The sequence below is a fragment of the Aethalodelphis obliquidens genome, unplaced genomic scaffold (genome assembly GCF_003676395.1).
Source record: "Aethalodelphis obliquidens isolate GAN/ISIS:26980383/991018 unplaced genomic scaffold, ASM367639v1 scaffold1, whole genome shotgun sequence".
Taxonomy (NCBI): Eukaryota; Metazoa; Chordata; class Mammalia; order Artiodactyla; family Delphinidae; genus Aethalodelphis; species Aethalodelphis obliquidens.
This window is the reverse complement of record NW_020837945.1, coordinates 107,376,370-107,395,894: the sequence shown is the minus strand read 5'-3', so window position 1 is coordinate 107,395,894 and position 19,525 is coordinate 107,376,370. Positions and strand designations below refer to the sequence as shown.

The window sequence follows — 19,525 nt, the reverse complement described above, 5'->3', positions numbered from 1 at the left end:
CTGTTTTTTTGGAGCGCTGCTATAACTGTCAACTCAGCAAATGCCCCTGCTTCAAACTTGAGTTAGTTTGAAACCACTGTTGAACAGAACACGGTTTACTGTCTCATTTCTCTCTGTCTCCTCTTTGTGTCTGTCTCTCCCTGACTCTCTTTCCTGCTGTCTCTCCCTGACCACATCCCCCCTGCTGCCCCATCCCTTTTCTCTTCCCAGGATTCTATGCTAAAATTGCTTTTTAAAATCAGGCTTTTGTTCTTTGATATTTGTTCTACTTTTAGATTCTTACTGTATGCCTTACAATGCTCTTTCCTGGCTGTTCACTTTGCCTCCCTTCAAATCTTCACATTTATCTTCCTTTCTCTCCCTCTCTCTTTTTTTTTTTTTTTTTTTGTGTGTGTGTGTGTGTGTTTTCAAGTTCTAGACAGACGGGAGAGAAAAATATAAAAAACAAAACAGAGGTGGAAGCCCATCTAGGCCAAACTTAGTACATATTACAATTTTTATGATATTGGAGCTGGCAACATTTTGATTAAAGATCCACGACTTCTTCATTCAAAAGCAAACGCTAGCTTAGTATAATATGAAATAATGTAGTATGAAATAATATAGAATAGAATAGAATAGAATAGAATAGAATAGAATAGAATAGAATAGAATAGAAATGCCATGATTCAAGGTGGAACTGTGAAAACCATACTTCCAAAAAATACTGTCTACTTTCCTCTCCATACAAGGTAGAATTTGCAGGGCAGGTGCTCCATGGTGAATGGCAGAATGAAGAGGCATAAGACAGCAGTGTAGTTGTCTGGATTAACTTCTCTCTGGGAAAGAAGCCACAAGAGAAAACACTGAAACTCTTTAAAAGCAGTAGATCTTTTCCAGTCTCTTGAGACATCTATCAGCCTGCATGGCTCAAAAGAAAATTTTACTTGCACTTTTGTTTCCCTTTTCTGTTCTGTGCAGTGAGTGGTCTTTGATCCTAACTTCAAATCATGTACTACTTCTTATTTTAATTAAATTTGTCCTCAAAATCAGGCATTTCAAAAGGATGCAACTTGGCCGTTCTTCTTGTCTGCCTAGAACTTCCTGGTGTAACCTCTCTCCTCTGTATTAAACTGGGTGATATTTTCCCATGGGTCACTGAGAGGGTGCTAACTTTATTATTTTTTTAATTTTGGTTTTCTCTATTCTCCTATTCAATATTCTGTCAAGTCCATGAGTGAAATTTTTATTTCACACATTATGCTTTCCTTTCTCTTTAAACTAAAGGATCTGTTGCCTGAGCATTTAGTCAATGCTCCATTAAGGTGGTAACTTGGCTTGTGCTCAGGACCTGAAACAAAGAGTTCTACCAATTGTGGTCAGTTAGTGGGGTTTTTCCATCAATATTCTCTCTCAAATACGTCACTCTCCTTGGGGCTTAAACTATATCCCCTCTGTACAAATTCAGTTGTTCAACAAATATTTATTGAGCAACGACTATGTGCTAGGCCTATAGATATGGTGGTAAACAGAACAAATAATTTCTTACCTTCATTGAGCTTACATTTTAGGGGGGATGACATTAAACAGAATAGTAAATAAAAGGAAAAGCAATATAAATTTTGATAGGTAAGTGCTATCACGGGGAGGAAAAACTTTTCCTCTGCTTTCTTACAATCTGTCGCTAGGACCTGCAAATTGAGCTGACAAATGACAGATTAAACAGCAGAAATTATTAACATATACATTTTATCTGATGTTAATAATTTCAGATGGCACAGAGGCTTCATAGGAAAGAGGTGAAAACCCTAAAGAAGCAGTTAGACTTGGGGGCCTATATACCGTTTTAACAAAGGGAGATAAATTGTGGAGAAGTAACTAGAGAAAGGAAAGGGGTTTGGGCTTCTAGGCATGGTAAATTGTGGGAAAGTGACTAGGAAATATATGGGGGTACCTAATGGAAGGGACGGGTTATTTTAATAAGATTTGTTTGTGAAGATTCATCTTGGTATCAACTCCTCATCTCCAGATAAGAATGTTTTATTCTTTCTGGTACCAGGATGGCATTTTTTCACTGGAAATTTATGCCCTACTTTTAGGTAGAAATGGGGAAGGGCAGAGAGCCCTTCTTGCATCTGCTGTTTTTCAATTGCCTTCAGCTCAATATAATAAATATGGCCTAAGCAGTGTATTTAGAGGTGCATATTCTGATTCCCTCACTGTGAAAGCAGTAAATGGGTACTATGATGGGGTAGAGATGCACTGCTTTAAATAGGGTCATTAGGGAAGGTTTTTATTAGGAAATGACATTTGCTCTGAGAGCTAAAAGCTGATATCCTGGATGGTCAATTCAAGGTCCCAAGAAAGAAGTCTGCAGGTAGAGGGAACAGCATTGCTACCCTGTGGCAGCAATGAGCCCCAGAGGCTGTCTTGCTGAAGAAAAGAAAGGCAGCCAGAGGGGCAGAGGAGAGGTGAGCAAGGGTGAGTGTGGAAGAGGTAAGGTCAGGGAATCATCAGGGGCTGGATCCTGTGGGGCCTTTGTGGGCCATGGGAAGGAATTTGGATTTTATTTTAAATGCCATGGGAGACCTCTGGAGGGCTTACACTTAAGGGTGACAAGAGCCAGTATACTTTCAAAAGCTTACTCAGAATATGTGTGGAAAACAGATTTTAGGAGGTGGGATGGTAAATACAGGAAGTCTAATTGGGAGGTGAATCAGTAGTCCAGGTGGCTTGGACTAGGTGGTAGCAGTAGTGATGGAAAAGTGTATAGATTTAAAATACATTTTGGAAGTAGAACTACCAGGATGTGCTGATGAGTTAGATAGATACAGGAGAAAGGGGAAAGGGAGGAGTAGAAAATGGCTCTTAAAATTTCGGCTTGACCACTATGGTGTGTTTCCTGAGACAGGGAGGACCAGTGGAGGAAGAGTTTGGGGAAGAGGAATGAAGAGTTCTGTTTGTGCGTGTTCAGCGTGAGGTGCCTATTAGACATCCCAGGGGAGCTATGTAGAGCTTGGAGTTCAGGGGAGGTCAGCATCTCTTGCCCTTAAGTTTGGAGGAAATTTTACAGAGCAAATAGTGTAAGAGAAATAACAATACATCTATCTTGAAGTTAGAATTATATCCTCATTTATTAATGTTTGAGTCAACTGCTTCATTTTGGAAAGCAAATGACTGGTGATGGCAGGTTAATACAAGAGGAGGACACTTTTGACATTGGCTGTTAAATCAATGTAGATAGTATTTTTCAGAGCAGGATTCTAAGTGTTCATCTGGGAATGTTCCAAACGATTTCCCAGTTTATTCTGATGTTTGAGTGGATTTAAATCCCAACTCTATCACTTACTAACCTTATGATTGTGGCAAGTTATTTAAGTTTCCACAGCACTGTTTTCTTGTGAGGAAATGGAGATAATATTGACCTCACAGGGTGGATTTCATCAGCGGCCTCTTTAGTCTTACGTGGACATTATGTGAAGGGAGACAAGAGATTAGTGAAAGTTATATTTGCCTATGGCTCCCAAAGATGACCTAGATTCAAGCTGGATCGGCCCAAGAGGGCCAGCTAAGGTGCTCAACACAGCACTGCAAGGAGGCCTCAACCCTATCCATCACCTCCTCCACTTTGAGATGCATTATGAAGATAGTGAGCCCTGCTGGCAACCTGGAGTGGACGATCATTTAATAAGCTCAGAGGAGGGTGTGGAGTTGATCCCTGACTCTAAGCCTGGGGCCACTAAGACTTGCCTTGAGAAAGAGACACATGTTTGTTATTCAGACTGATGCCCCTAATGCAGTGGTTCTCAAATTTAAGTGTGGATCAGAATCCCCTGGAGGGTTTGTTAAAGCACAAATTGCTGGGCCCCACTCCCAGAGTCTTAAATTCAGTAGGTGTTGGATGAGGCCCAAGAATTTGCATTCCAACAAGTTTCCAGGTAACGCTGATGCTCTGAGAACCATACTTCGAGAGAACCATTGCCCTCCTGCAACCCAGAGACCTAGGCTGTATGTGTGACTGTGACCTCATACTCTGTACCTGGTACAGGCAAGAGTTATCCATCTTGGCAACAATGTTACAATGCATACAACAATGATGATCTCATACAACAATCCTCAACCTATGGGGAAAAACTCATCTCTAAACACAACTTCTCTCAGCTCCAGAGAGAAAATTAGAATCCTGGCTTTCAAGATCAATTGGATCCAAAACCCATATGAAATGAAGAATATAGAAAAGTAGAAAACTGCCTTAAAAAGCTATATACCAATCCAGGGCCTGGGACCCCTGCCGCCTCCACAGTTTGCATCTAACCATAGGATTTGGGCCCAGGCAGTAGGCTGGACCTGAGCTACTACAGCTCCCATGTCCTCTCTGAAATGGTACCCTGCCTCATGGAGATTGTGTGGGATACATTAAAAATTCCACCTGGGGCTTTCAATCATACCACAGGCAGTCAAACTTGGCCCAGAGGAAAGAAAGGGCTTGAAGTTTCTCTTAGTCCTATCCCCAAAAGACTATTTCATTTCTACTCTACAGACAACTAAGGGACTTTTGCTCTTTTGTGCATTCTGAATTTTGTGTCCTTTTTCTCCCCTCCTATCTCCTGAAGGAAAGTCATCGTGTAGGTTTGCTCCATTTGGCACCTCTGATCCTGGATTTTCCTGTCAGAGCCTATATTGTTCCCGTTGGAGGTTTTCTTGATATCTGACTGGCACCTAAATTTCCTGTCTCGTTGTGCCACAATCTACTTGACTTGTATTTCCCCTCCCACACATCCCTACTACTGCTCTCTCTGGCTTCTGGAATGAATGTCTTATCAGTCAGGTCAAGCTACGTTATGGTGCAATAACACATGATCTTGATATTTGAGTGGTTTACAACAACGAACGTTGTTTTCTGATTTAATTTCTCATTCATGTTCTGTTCCACGTCATCTTTATTTCGGGGCTTGGACTGAAGGAGTAATCCCTACCTGTGACACACTGGTCATTTTACAGCAGAGAGAAAAGCAGTGGCAGAACCATGCAATAGCTTTGAAAGCTCTGCTAGAAGTGTCACATGTCCCTTCTACTCACATTAGTCAAAGCAAGTCAGAAAGCCAACCCTAATATTGGTGTGTGGAAAATATAATCTTCTCTCAGTATAATCCCTCCTGTAATATAATCCTCCCCTGCTGGGAGGGGCTGGCAGGGTGGAGCTGGACTTGTGTTTGTTTTTACAAACTGATACAAATTAAATTCTAACTTTATGGACATCTAGGAGATTCAAGTTAGCAGTGATCTGCTCCACCCTTCTTCCCTTTTTACTTTTGCAGCCTCCCTGTTTTCACTGGCCATTCTACCCATTTTCCTTCTGTCATTCAAGCCATAATCAGCTTCTTTGGACTCTACAAATTGATCTTAAACTTTCTTTGGTTGAGAGGTTGAGAAAGGGAAGAAAAGAAGTGAAACAGGGAGAAAGAGGAAAGGAAACTACTTTATTTAAGAATCTTAAACCAATGTACTTTCATAGATTTAAACAAAACTATGCTCCACAGGAAAATTTCATCTGTCCAGCGTGGTACAGACTAATGACATTACCAGTTGTCAGTGGCCATCTTTTAGTCACTGCCATGTTTGCTCTGATCGTGCCTATATACGGGGGTACTTTATGAACCCTTTTGACTCTGTTTTGTCCAGAAAGTACAAAGGCCATGGGACTGTTGGAAGAGCTGGTAAGAAGACACATATGGCTGTGATGGAAACCAAAATGGAGAGAATAAACATTTTAAATGAGAAAATGATGAGAGTTGCATGTGTACAAGGGCTGAGTTGCTTCCCAGAAGGAATAGTTCTGAAGGACAAAGAGAATCAGGCAGCAATTGAAGAGCTGGGCTTTTGCAATCAAGAGTAATCAGCAAGAGATGAGGCACAGTGATTAACAAAATGGAAAGCCTTGCCCACGGAGATAGATGATCAGAATCAACACAGATGTCCTTTAGCCTGTGTTAATTCAGGAGAAGGCCAAGAGTTTGTTTGAGAACTTAAAGGCTAAATATGTTTGTGGTAGACCAAGGCCGGGCCTGCCTACAAAATAAGTGGAAAACTCCTACACCCTGCCGCCCAGGTGTAGATAAGGAGCGATTGCCCCAGGCTGGGCACAGCAAGCATTTCAAGGTCTGGAATCTGGACATTAGCCTGAATGAAACAGCTTAGTGAGTAACTACATTTTTGCCTTATATGGTAGCATAAATTTTTTCTGGTTGCTAATGTGTGTGGAGGTATGAAAGATAGTGAGTCCACACTTCTGGGCTCCCCTGACCTCCCAGACATCTCACTCTCTTCAGGCTGCCAAGACCACAAAATTTATGATGTCTCTGTGAAAAACAAAGGAGGCAATGGACAGCTGCATCTGCCTTACCTCATGTCTATGCTTTGCACTGCCTACACGATGCTTTGGAAATAAATCAAAGTGCAGCATCTTTGAACTGAACTCAAGATGTCATTCTTGCCCATTCTCTCACCTAGACCAGACTCCATGTTCTGACTCTGCATGGGGTGAAAGTTCTGCTGAGGAAGCCCCTGTTAAAAGCCACAAGTGATCCATTAGTTTAAGGCTGGGCCCCATCTGCACTGTCAAATGACTAGGTAAGTGCAGATATTATATCTGTGAAGGTCAAGGGATTACTGCCTCAAGAGGTTTTCAATGATCTATTCTGGTGGAGAAAATGCCCAATAGTACACATGTGTCAGTAGAAGGGGGACGAATGATTTAAAAGTTCTGAGAACCATCTAACTCAGGTAGAATGTGCTTAGTTATTATAAGCTTAAACTCTTAGTCACATTAGACAGTGGCAATGCGTCCCAACTCCCACCTGCTTGGTGTCTCCTTTTCCCTCTGTAAGTCTCTCCCCAGGCACCTTTACAAACCCCAGGGCTCCTTACACCACAATATTAATAGCCCTGCCCTACCTTATGCAATATTAGTAAGTTATAGTCCAAATTGGGACATTTTTGAGCATGAAAGGGAGCACGGCTGGTAATGATGCCAGACCACAGACCTAACTTGGGACCATCCTGGGAAAACTGGGATTACAGTCACCCTAGAGATGTCCCAATCCCAGTATCTGCCTGCTGAGGCTCCTTCTGAAGGAATCCTGCTCCGTCCATAACCCCTGCTGGAGAGGCAGCCCCGGGCTCATCAGGCTGACCCTGAGCCGCAAGACTGAATTCTAGTTGAGCATGCGACCCAAGGCTGGTAAATAACCCTGGGCTAGTGACTCCGGGAGACCTTGAGGCTTGGCTGGACACAACAAGCCTGGTCAAGCGGATTCTCTCTTTCATAAATCAGAAATACTGACCAAAGTAGCTGGGGGGTATGATGATTCTATCTTTTCTGCTTCCACACTGTTAACATGGGGAACAAGCACTGCCATTGTCAGTAAGTAACATCTGTCATTATACTGCAACAATTCTCAACTGCTAGGGAGTGGAGCGGGGAAGCGGCAATGTAAAAATTTCCAGCAATGTCTGCTAAACCCACAAATGTACACATCTTGACCAAGTAATTCCAAGCCTAGAAATTTATCTGACAGATATCCTTGCACATTTGCAAAATGATGTAGGTAGATGCTGTTCATTGCAGTCATGTTTTACTAGCAAAAGACTGGCCCCCCAAAACGCTTAAATGTTGATCAATAGGGAATTTATTAATATATTATATAGGACCATGAAATGTAAAAACTGAATGTACTAAATGGAATGACTTTCAAGATATATTAAGTGAAAAAAGCAAGTGTGAATAATATGCTACAGTTTGTGTACAAGGTAGGACAGAGGAAATGTTTGTGTGAGCGTGTGTTTTTGCTTGTATATGCAAAACATAATAAGGATAATAAAGGTTGCCACCAGGGAGGGAAATTGGATGCCTGGGGAGTGAGTTGGAGAATTCTTCCTGGACAATTTTATACTTGCTGAATTTTGAACCATGTGAATTTATAACCTATTTTGAAAATGAGTAAATAAAATTAGAGACCTGGGATGTATGACAGCTCTCAGGTAGGAAGTATTTAAAAGAATTTGTCTTAGAAATATTAACTCTATCCTTGCCAACAGGACTACCTAGGATTTCTTTGGGCACAATGGACTCAGGAACAATGAGATTTGGGGATTGGCAGTGTGGGGATTGGGTGACAAAGTCCTGACATCCAGCAAATACGTGCTAGGCTCTATGGGGATTACAGATATTAATAAGATAATTTACAGGTGCACAACAAAGTAAGTAATAGCTAACACTACTGAACTGTACCTTTTAAAATGGTTAAGATGGTAAATTTTATGTTATGTGTTTTTAACCACAATTCAAAAAACAAGGTAATAATAATACGAAACCAAAACAAAACAAAAATTTAGTCTTCTTAGAGCCTGGATATAATCCAGTATTTTACCCATAGATGATGCTCAACAAATGTTTGATAAATGGAATAGAACTGGCAGAAGAGAGAATTAAAATAAATTAAAACACAAAATGGAGTGAAATAATTGCAATGATAAAAGGATAAGCCAAGTGCTGAAAGAGGGGAGGAAGGGCCCATTAATTCTGATGCAGAGGATCGGGGGTATGCACATTGTGATGGAAAGGAACAAAATGAAGGGTTTTGGACCTTACAGTCCTGGGATCCATTCCTGGCTTGACTCTTTTTCTGGCTAGGTGACAATTTCTCATTGCTGCCTTGTATAAAGCAGTGATACTACCCACCTTTCAAGTCTACTGTCCCTTGTAAATGAGGTAACTCAAATAAAGCACCTAGTAAGATGTGTACTTCACATATGTTGGACCCCCAGTGAGATTCAGTAAGAACCTTAAAGGATGAATAGAAATAGACAGTCTGGAAAAAATCTAGGAAAAAAGTATTTCAATTCAAAGGACTATTATGATTGGGTGAGTCAAGCAAGAGAAGCCTTGGGATTTTCATGAAAACCATTCAGAGGACTTAAGTAACCTTTGAATATGGCTAAATGCCAGCGCAAGATCTGGGTCTCCTGTTTCCTTTTCATTTTTGCTTCTGCTAATTTTCTTCTTTTGATTTCTTACAGTTGTTTTTTTTTTAAATCCTTCTCCTCCTTTCCTTCCTCCTCCTTTTTTCCCCTTCTTTTTCCTTTTTTTTTTTTTTAATGTCAGAAGGTAGATTCTATTCTGAAGACCATTATTATTTTCCCAGGTAGTTTCAAGGAAACTACAAAACTTTTCTGAAACAGCGTAGTTTCATAGGAGTTAAGACCTGGGAGGAACTTGCTTTCAAATTTAAAACAGGGAGGACAGAGTTATTTGCTCTACTGAGACATAATTTACAAAGGAACAATGGTAACATCTCCTGTGTACTGAGTACCTGTTAGGTGCTTCGCATGTGGTATTATTATTTCTCACAACTGCAAGGCAGATATTAGCCCCATTTTACAGAAGAGAAAAATCAAACCTGGAGAAGTTAAGTGCTTAGACTTAGTGGAACCAGGGTTTGAGCCCAAGTCTCAGTTCAAGACCAAGGTCTTTCTTGTGTACTATCTTCCCTCCCCAGACTCCTTAATTTTCCCTGGTCTCCTGTCTCTAGCCTTCTAGTAATGCTTGCTGTCCTTAGTTCTGGAAGACATAGTCAGGTTTAACAGAAAAGAGTGCTTGAGATAGGTCATCTATATAAACTAGAAAAATGACAATAGTATTGCTATCTTTTTGTTGGTTCTGAGAGTAGAATTGTATTTAATAGAAGCCTAAGTTATTAATAGTTTATTAAAGTACATGAAAGACACAGGAATGCCTTTGATTCCACCAGATTCTCATAATGATTGATACTGAATCAGTGAATCCCCCTTCCTAAACCATTTTGTTTTTAATGCCTGAGGTCATATAGCTGTCCTCTTTCTGTAATTCCTTTTGCTTAAACCTACTATGCAGTGAACAGAATTATCACCATGCAGAAAAACATGGAGAGTGTGTCCTCTATACTCAGGAGAAAAATGTATTGTTTTGAGAATTTAACAACTATTGTACATATTTTATTCATTTGTTCTCTTAGTGACGATGTTTGTACACTGGTGGCCTGCTTTAAATGCTGGTGTGTTTTCTTTAATATTCCAAGTATTGTTTGTAAGGCTCAACAGTTTTTTAACTGGACTGTGCTCATGTCTGAATACAACTATAATTGGAACAACTTCTTGGGAAGTTCCTTTGCTTATAAGAGAAATGGTTCAAGTATGATAGTGTACAATTGCTTAATTACTCTTTGTTTTTATTTTTTATGAAATGCTTCTCTCTGGCTTATGATGTTCTGATGTAACTTCACCATTGGTGTCTACACACACACACACACACACACACACAAACACACACATATCCCTACTTCTTATCACATTTCTAAGATAATTTTTCCCCTGGAGGAAGATAAGACTTAAATGTTGAAAGAGGAGGGAACTTACGGGCTTTTTGCTAGAATTATAGAATATTTGTTGTAGAAATGGCTTTAAAGAAAATTTGTCTAAAACTTTCATTTTACAGATAATGACAATGAGACCCCAGCAGGCAAAGTTACATACCCAACGTTACCCAGCTAGAGGGTCACTGAGGCAGGATTGGAATCTATTTCTTCTGACTTCCAGGTTGAGATATGGTAGATTGATCAGAGGGAGCAAGCCTTAAAACAATTTGTGTTAAAGGTGCCACTTTGAAGCCATGTTCCCTTTGCTCCTGGTGACCTTCCGCTCCCTCGTGTTTCCTTATCAGTACTTTTGGTTGAAATTTATAGCCCAGACTCTTCTGTGCCTTTCACCTGCCTGCAGCCTTTCTTTTATCCTTCCCAACTCTACTCCAATTCTTATGTGTACTGCTGCTTCTTCTTACTGGGCAAGTATTTTACAAACCTGCTCAAAATTCAAAGGGAGTCACTGAGAGAGGCATTATGTAATGCAAAAGACTAATGGTAAAAATTTAGACAGCAATGGAAGAGAGGTTTTTATTTGTTAATTACATTAATTAAGTACATAATGTTGGTTGGAAGAGGGGAGAGCTTAGTTGGAGAGTGGTTCTCAGCCTTTAAATAATAACCCTCTAGTCCACTGTGAACCACCAAACCATACAAACACCTTTGTATAAATTAAGCTTAAAATCCATAGCAAAAATGAGAACTAGGATTTAAAAGATTGCCCTTTAAGCCTGCAAAACAACTAACATTTTTTATAGTTCTTTACAGTTTACAAAGCACTTACACATTCATTTTCCTCTTTGGGCCTCAAACAACCAAGTGAGCTCAGTAAGGCAATCTGTGTTGTCATCTAGAGGAAAAACAGAGGTTCAAAGTTAGAGAGACTTACCCAGGGTAGACTCAAATCTAAGTCTTCTAATTCTATAAATCCCAAGTTCCTATCATCTGGCCACTCTGTCTCCCAAAAAGCCCAACTGCAAACTCACAGTTTTAGAAATTGAGGAAATTGGACCAAATCTGTTTAGAAGGTATGATGGTTAATTTTATGTAGCACCTGCAACAGGTCCAGGCTGCTGTGCAAGCTGCTCTGCTGTTTGGGCCACACGATCCCAAAAGGTTATATTGATATTATAAGACACTATTTCCTGTGGCAGGTGAGGTCAGAACATGAGGCACAGATATGCACAATGGAGAGAACTTGGCTGGTTTGGGATGGTTCAAATACAACAGTAAACACTTGCTTACTTACTCTTATTTTTATGAAATGCTTCTCTCTTGCATACATACAGACAGAGATTTTATTGATGAGAAAGCTGATATCTGACAGTTACCTTCCTCATTTAAAACCCCAGTATGAGACTTCTCTCCCCACTCACAAGACCTAAAAAGGCCTCCTTCTGCCCTGTTCATCATTGGGCCTGGAAGAGCAAAGAAGAACAAGCATTCCCTTCAGGACAGCTCAGTCCTAAAGAAGAGAAGATGCTGGGCTACTCATGGGCTGTTACTCTTTCCAAACTCAGATGTCGAGAGAGGAGCCAGGATGTTTACATTTATGGAGCTCCCTCCACACAGGAGGAGACGACAGGGGTGGGAAGACACATTCCACCCTACTATAAGCTAGTGAAGATTTCAAGAGTTAGTGTAGGTGAAACACTTAGGGCCTGGTCCAGAGTCAGTACTTGATCAATGCAAGCTCTTTTAATTAGACATCCACAGACTTATTTCTGGTTCCAGCTCCTCCATTAACTGTATGATTCAAGGCAAGAAACCACATCTGTTTGGTTCACTGCTGAATGCCCAGAAGCAAGACTGGTGCCTTGAATAGCACCTGTAATAATAATAATAATTATTATTATTATTTTTTTAAATAAATTATCCTCTCTAAATTTGTTTCCTCACCCATAAAATGAGGAATTTGGTGTCTTGATGCCATTTAGATTTCTTCTTTGCTCTACTGATCTACTTCTATAATAGGGAGTTGAAGCAAATCTCATACACAGTTTTTTTGTTTTTTTTTTTTAAAGATGAAAGGGTTTTCTGCCAGCATTGGCATCTAGCCTTTGCATATTGAATTCCAATATTCTGAAAGGGCAATTCACTTAGAATAGCAACATATGTATAATTCTCTAATAATGTTAGGGTTAATTAATTTTGCTCTACCCCCCAAATATCCCAGTCAATAGTGCCAGCACTTTCTTTTATTCTTTATAATTTTTCAAAAAACTTTCATTTGGGGGTGATAAAAAGCTTAACTCTATTAGTAAAGTGTCTACAGCTATGCTACTATAAGTTCTTCTCACTTTAAAAGTTTAGGATTTTATGGAACAAATCCAATGTTGCCAAGCGTATAGAAAATTGTTTTAGAAAATAGTCTCCTCCTTGCCCTCTGAGCCAAAACCAAAACCATCCTCCAATTGTTGCCGTATTAGAGATGAGAAAATAGTCTCGGGTAGTAATATGACTAGGGCACAAAGCCAATAAATGGCGGTACCTTGTTCTGAGCTTTATAAGGTGTCTTTGTATCTTATTACTATCTTATCAAGCAGTTGATACTTATAATCATGTGCCCCATCTTCCACTACACAGCTAGAGAGTTAACATGCTCCAGAAGACAACGTGCACAGAACATAGTAGAATTTCGAAATTTTCCATTAGAAAATATAAAACTCCTTATTTACATTTGCACAGATTTGCCAACAAAGACAAATATAATCCATCTAAAGCGGACAGCCTCAAAAGGCACAGTGAAAAATACCACAGTAGGTGAATGAATTCAGCAATTCCAAACACAAATGTTCTTTAAGACTCAGATCTCCTTTATGCCCTGCTGTTTCAGTTTGGAGTCTAAAAGACTATCTATCTACTTTGTGTCTGACTTATTTTCCTGTCAGACAGGAACTGGAATTTGAACTTTGCTCTCCAAAAGCCAAAGGCCAACTAATTTAGAAGGAGACTCTCAAAATCAGTGATGGTTTCTTCTAGTTTCATTAGTTCTGTCTAAAGTGATTAAAGGATTTGATTCCCAGATAACCATGATCCTTACTGATATTTTTACAAATCACATTAATTTCTATACTTAATTCTGATCACTTGTGGCATTCCTGAGGCAAGTCTGGATTCATGCAGCATTCCAACCTTGAGTGCCTTTTCAAGTTTCCAACAGAATCCTGTGCTGGTGAGTGATGATACCTTTATTGTACTAGCCCCAAGGTGTGGAAGTTGTTTCCTGTGGCCTAGACTCAGCCCAACCCCTCCACTTGTTGAAACATCTGCAAATATTTTGTTCATTTCAGAGGCATCTGACCACAGCTAGCCTCCCATCCGCATTGCTTCCTTTTTCCTGATTGCTCACGTAAGGCATCAATAATCTGGGAAGGCACTCAGCAAGAGAGAAACTGGGAGGGCCTAGGGATTAGAGTGAAGTGCTTGGAGGATAGTTCTTATGGGTTTTCTCTCATACTCATTCATTAATTGATTCATTCAATCATCACCATTTATTGGGTGGTACTAGGGCGATGCAAATATCAACAACAAGCAGTCTCTGTCATCAAACAGGAGACAATCTATTGTGTGCTACATTTATTGTCTCAAGTAGGGAATTATATTAATCAGCTTATAATAATAAACTATATTTACCAGGTGTCTTCTACCTGTAAAGTTCCACAATTGCTTTAATTCTTATCTTTAGTAGGTATAAGGTTTATAGAATCTTTCATCTGTTTCTCCACTTTGAAACTACATAAAACTGAAAGCAATACTCTCTAAAGGATTTTGTAGATAATGATCATTAATTAATTTAAGAAATACCATAGGAATCTTTACTTGATAAGTGAAATGATAAATTGTGTAGTGCTGAGTAAACACATTCCTTCATATGTTGCATTTGCTTTAGTCCTATATGTTAAGCTACAAAACTATCTGCTTAACTATTATTAGAAAGGGACTATATTTTAAAAGATGCTAATGCAGTTGGATCATTTTTATGCTCTTATATGATATTAATTCCATGTTTTAAAAATATATCTATCTTATGCACACATTTGCACATTTTATTAAGTTTATTATAATCAAATCATACAAAAATCTAATTAACCCATCCCCTGAGTTGTTGAGCAATAATTATACCTTCAGAGAACCAGGAGATTTAAGGTGTATACAGGGTGGGGCCCATCCACCCAGGATTTCAAAACCACATGGTTCTTCAGATCCTGTTGGGGCTTATCTATTTGCACGTCTCCCCTGCAGGAGTTTGGACTAATCAGGTCACTACATCTTGACTGCAGTCTCTACCACTCATTGTTTGCAACATGAATTAACATCAACAGACCACAGAGAAGTTAGCAATGGGAAAAGGAAAAGGCTTTAATACCAAGGTTGTCCCCAGGGTTCAGCAGGACATATATCCTCTATCAAGTCATCTGACATCAAATCCTACAAATAAGGGCAACCAAAAGGTTGAGCCATGTTGTCTGATGGTATCGTGTTCTCCGGTTGCAATGCAGTACTGAGCAACCTGTTGTGAGTTGACAGGTCTTCCAGTTTGCTAAAACGGAAAAGGCAGGCTGTTGCTCCAGCATTGTTTCACTTTTGCTGCAGAACATTCACACAGCATCATGCCTTGGCTAGTCTTCATTGATCTAGATTTTTTTTAAAATAAATTTATTTTTGGCTGCGTTGGGTCTTCGTTGCTGCGCATGGGCTTTCTCTAGTTGTGGTGAGTGGCGGCTACTCTTCGTTGCAGTGCGTGGGTTTCTCATTGTGGTGGCTTCTCTTCTTGTGCAGCACGGACTCTAGATGCGTGGGCTTCAGTAGTTGTGGCTCTTGGGCTTAGTTGCTCTGCGGCATGTGGGATCCCGGACCAGGGCTCGAACCTGTGTCCCCTGCATTGGCAGGCGGATTCTTAACCACTGCGCCACCAGGGAAGTCCCCATTGATCTAGATATTAATTGGACATCCTGGAAGCTGACAGGCTGGTTCATTTCTCCTTCAGCCTTGGCTTCTCCCCATCCCCCAGTGCTCCCTGTCTTGCGACTCATAACAGAGCAGTGCTATTAAATACAGTATGAAAATACACGTCAAGGGGCAGATGGGAGCTAGGTGCCTGAGAACTCTGAAGAACAAAGAGAGCCCCTGTGCCCTATGGTGCTTTGTTCAAATTTTTAAGAAGGCACCCCTTCCTCAGGTGGATGGTATATATCTTAGGAGGTGAAGCTAGGGGCTGGAGTTCAAAGCCTCTCCACCTCCTCTGCCAGGCACCATTATGCAGTCAACAAACTGCACAAGTGTATGGCGGCTGGGCAGAAAAGGTATGCAGAGCCTTACAATGATAGCAGAGGGCATTAAGAAAGATGTGGGCAACTTTGAAATGAAGAATAATGGAAAACAGGCAGTACTGAGTGATTTCGTCTTACGATTTTCTAAATAGAAGAGGCTGATTAAGCATGGTATCTGCCTTCTGATTCAAGTTAAAACCACTTACCACTCTGTAGTGACTTCCTTCCCCTCTCAGGAGATCTCTTCTAAAAGCTGAGATGACGAGCTAATTTTACATTTACACAAGGATGTACGTACTGTATTACTATTCCTAAGGTGGTTTGCATTTAAATAGAGGCAAAAACATTTAAACATTAACTAATCAATCAGTTTTGTCCGTTTCCTGCTCTATCCCCAACATCTATAACAATGCCTGGCACACAGTAGGTCCCTTAATATGTTGATTAAGTAAATCTCTAATCCTAGACTTTCAGTCACTGAGCATCAGGAAAATACACCAAGATGGTCTCTTGCTTTCAAGATTCCACAGATCAAATTAGAAAGTCATCAAAAATAAGTTTTCTTCTAGGCACTTCATAGGCCAGAGGTCTCAGCTCTCTTATGAAATACCATCACCACAAATACTACTCAAATATCAATTATTTAAAACTTCCATTGCAGGGAATTCCCTGGTGATCCAGTGATTAGGACTCTGTGCTTTCACTGCTGAGGGCCCCGGTTCTATCCCTGGTCTGGGAACTAGGATCCCGCAAGCTACTCGGTGCGGCCAAAAATAAATAAATAAACATCAAACTTCCATTGCACATCATGAGCTTTTTGTCAACTGACAATAAAACGTCTATAAACCAAATAGATTATGTAAGGATGCAGCCTCCCACACTGTAGTTCAGTATTTGATAGACAAAGTACAAACAAACAAAAATTGGTGGCACAGTTGTATTTAAATATTATTTTATACTTTTCTAATTTTATATATGGGCCGTCATAATTGCAGTGTATTATTTATAATATTTGAATGTATCACCTTCCTCCAAAGATCTCAAAGCACCTTTGGTGAGTAAGGAATAGTCCTCCCCACACCTCTGGTGAAGCAGGTATGCTGTAAGCATTATTTCCTTCATACCAGGATCCCACATGAGTCAGTGGCAGGGCTGCATTACTCAAGACATTTTAGTTCACAGCTCTAACCATCAGAGGACTGCCTACACATTCATTCATTCACTCATTCTTTACTTCATTCAAAACATTCATTTGATGCAGTTTGCTAGGCACTTAGGTTCAAGTCCCTATTTCCTTACTGAACTTGCATCATACGAACACTGCAATCTCTTAAAAAATTTTTTCTCATAACAAATATTTAAAATTCAGAGCAGAGATTTTTCTGCATTTTGTGATTAATTCTATTTGTTTCATAGTGGCATACCTACCAGGGAGTCACATGTATACTAAGGAAATGACTGAAATACAAAAAAATTTAAAGATATACCTCTCTTATGTTATAGATGTCAAGCATGTGTCTATAACATAAAGCTTTTTTATTTTTTATGTTTGCCTGGTGAGCTAAATACTTGCACTTTCTGTGTCTAATTATAAGTTTCTGCTGTGTGTTATAGCTGAGTTGGTACAAGATGTTCAAGACCATGAAAGGATGAATGTAATGGCTTCCTCGTGTCATGGTCAATTTTTTTTTTTCAGTTTATTTGTCCTTTTAAGTAATCATACTGTTTGTACCCTGACTCTCGTACTGAATTCACAATTATCCCTCTTGCCAAACCATGCCTCCTGACTTGACTGTGTAGATTGAATTTCACGCAAGCATATGCAAACCCTGTGCACCGCCTGTCAAACGAAGTAATATAAGCAAATTAAAGGCACATTTTAACGACTTTTGAGTTCCGTGTTAGAGTGGTTTTTAGACAGTTACCTACTGGGCAAAGTATAAGACACCGATTCACAGAGGTCATCATCAGTGTGCGCCTCCCAAACGGGTTTGCTCATGGAATCCACCCCGTAACTGTGCACGTCGCATTTTCTGGCCCCTGGAAGGGGCTGATTCACCCCCAGCTCCCTCTGCCAGAGCCGGCGCGTCCAAGCCGCCGGGTCAGGGCCGGCGCGCCGCAGAGGCCGGGGTGCGTGACAGGCTGCACTTCCCAGCCCTGACGCTGTGGTAACTGACTAAGCTCATCGCCGCTCGTCACGACACGCGCAGCCTCGGCGGCACGCGGCATAGCGTGAGAGGCGCCGGGGCCGCCGGCGCGCCCACCCCGAAGCCTTCGTGCAGACGCGCCTCGCCGCTCCTTGGAGACCCAGACTGCTTGTCACCACGCCGCCGTTCTCAGGCTGCAGAAAGACGGCCTCCGGACGTCAACAAATAACCTGACCTCCCAGGCGGTGGCCTTCGTTCTTTTCAGCCTCGACCCAGTCCCTCACCGCCCCCTGACGCACAGCTGCCAACCCCCTCGTTGTGGGAAAGCGCCGGGTCAACGTGGTCAGTCGCCCGGCAACGCCACTCGCCTCACGTGCGCCCCGGGTTCCCGGCAGGCGGGGCTGCGGTGGCGCGCTGGGCGGGGGGGGGGGGGGGGGGGGCCCCCCCCCCCCCGGGGGGGGGGGGGGGGGGGGGGGAGCGGGGGGGGGGGGGGGGGGGGGCGCGACCCCCTTCCCGGGTGTCCCTATCCCGGGGCACAACATCGGTGGGGCGCGAAGCTGCTGTGGCTCGCGACCGCGCTCCCGGGCAAGGCAGGCAGCGAACAAGCGCCGGGGCAGCTCAGGAAGCCGACAGGTGTCCGCGGGGCGAGACCGATTCCTCGCCTGCGTTCCCCTTCGCCCTCGTCCCGCCGCCCGTGCTGTTTGCTTTACAGCAGCGGAGCTGGGCACTTTTCGGCCTTAAAATGAGCGCATCAGCCGCTTGGGCTCAAGTCGGCGGCGGGGGCCGGGCAGAACCGGATTCTTCGCGGGCTTAGGCGGCCGGGTCGGCACGCGAGGCGGACACTTGGCTGGCCAGGAAGCCCGGGTGAGCGCGGAAGCGGCGAGCGCAAACCGCCGGGGGCGGGGCCGCGGGGTTGCGTGACCCTCCGCCCGGCAGCTGCACGCACTTCGTGCCCCGGTCCGCCCTCCTAGCCTCGCCGGCAGCCTCGCCATCGCGGGGCAGGAGCACAGGTGCAGGAGGGCGGCGCCCAGTTTCCATTTTTATAACCGCAGCCGGGAGAGGAGTCACGCTATACTTCTGGGACGGGGAGTGAGTTCACCGGAGAGGACACGGCGTCTCCTTGTTATCGGAACCTGGGTAACATTTGGTAATAAAACCCGCTCAGACAGGATGTATTAAACGAACTGGGAACCAGAGCTGGTCTATCAGTAAGCAGTCGTTCCGGGGAAACTTTCCAACGAAAGCTTTACATTAAGAGTCAGGGCACACAGGTGCGGTTCGTGTGACATGCTATCACAGGAAGGAATCAGAGCAAGGACGGTGGCTTTGGGACGCAAATTTTGTGCACTCTGCGCAAGAATTAGTAACAGAGTTGTGATGCTGTGCAAACTGTCATTCCTCCTAGAAGCGTTCTTGCCAGTGTTTTATTTTAAAAGAAGAGGAGCCTGATTTTAATGACGTAGTAACTGGAGAGCCCTCTATTACATGTTGACTCGAGAGTCCCAAGGACATTTAAAAGAAAAAAAAGTGACTTCACAGGACGCCATAATCCAAGTTCCTTCTCAAGATCACGTGCGGGAAAAATGTTTTTTTCACTCAGATATCTGTTTATATAATTCAAGTATTTGTTGATTTGTAGATAAATCAAGTTTGGAGAGAAAAACAAAAATAT

The 19,525-nt window shown here is 42.0% G+C and overlaps 2 protein-coding genes across 3 annotated transcripts in view; both read left to right on the top strand.

The window, feature by feature from the left end:
• The first annotated feature begins 2,390 nt into the window (after positions 1–2,390).
• LOC113629836 (translation initiation factor IF-2-like) lies at positions 2,391–19,061 on the top strand. The gene is made up of 5 exons (XM_027124711.1): positions 2,391–2,475; positions 5,662–5,696; positions 17,624–17,840; positions 17,944–18,269; positions 18,342–19,061. Exons 1-5 carry the CDS (start codon positions 2,391–2,393, stop codon positions 18,597–18,599), a joined length of 921 nt encoding a protein of 306 aa, XP_026980512.1. The 3' UTR covers positions 18,600–19,061.
• LEKR1 (leucine, glutamate and lysine rich 1) overlaps positions 18,357–19,525 on the top strand; it is a 276,896-nt gene continuing 275,727 nt past the window's right edge. The window contains exon 1 of one of the 2 annotated variants that reach the window (XM_027113337.1): positions 18,357–19,000. The gene's annotated coding sequence lies outside the window, so the exon portion shown is untranslated. Of the gene's footprint in view, positions 19,426–19,525 lie in introns of both variants that reach the window. The other variant, XM_027113346.1, reaches the window with a different exon arrangement.

Coding starts and splice junctions, on each gene's coding strand:
- LOC113629836 (XM_027124711.1), top strand. CDS start 2,391: ATGAGCCCCAGAGGCTGTCTTGCTGAAGAAAAGAAAGGCAGCCAGAGG. Junction 2,476..5,661: donor CAAGGGTGAGTGTGGAAGAG/GTAAGGTCAGGG, acceptor TGTTTTGTCCAG/AAAGTACAAAGGCCATGGGA. Junction 5,697..17,623: donor TGGGACTGTTGGAAGAGCTG/GTAAGAAGACAC, acceptor AGTGGTTTTTAG/ACAGTTACCTACTGGGCAAA.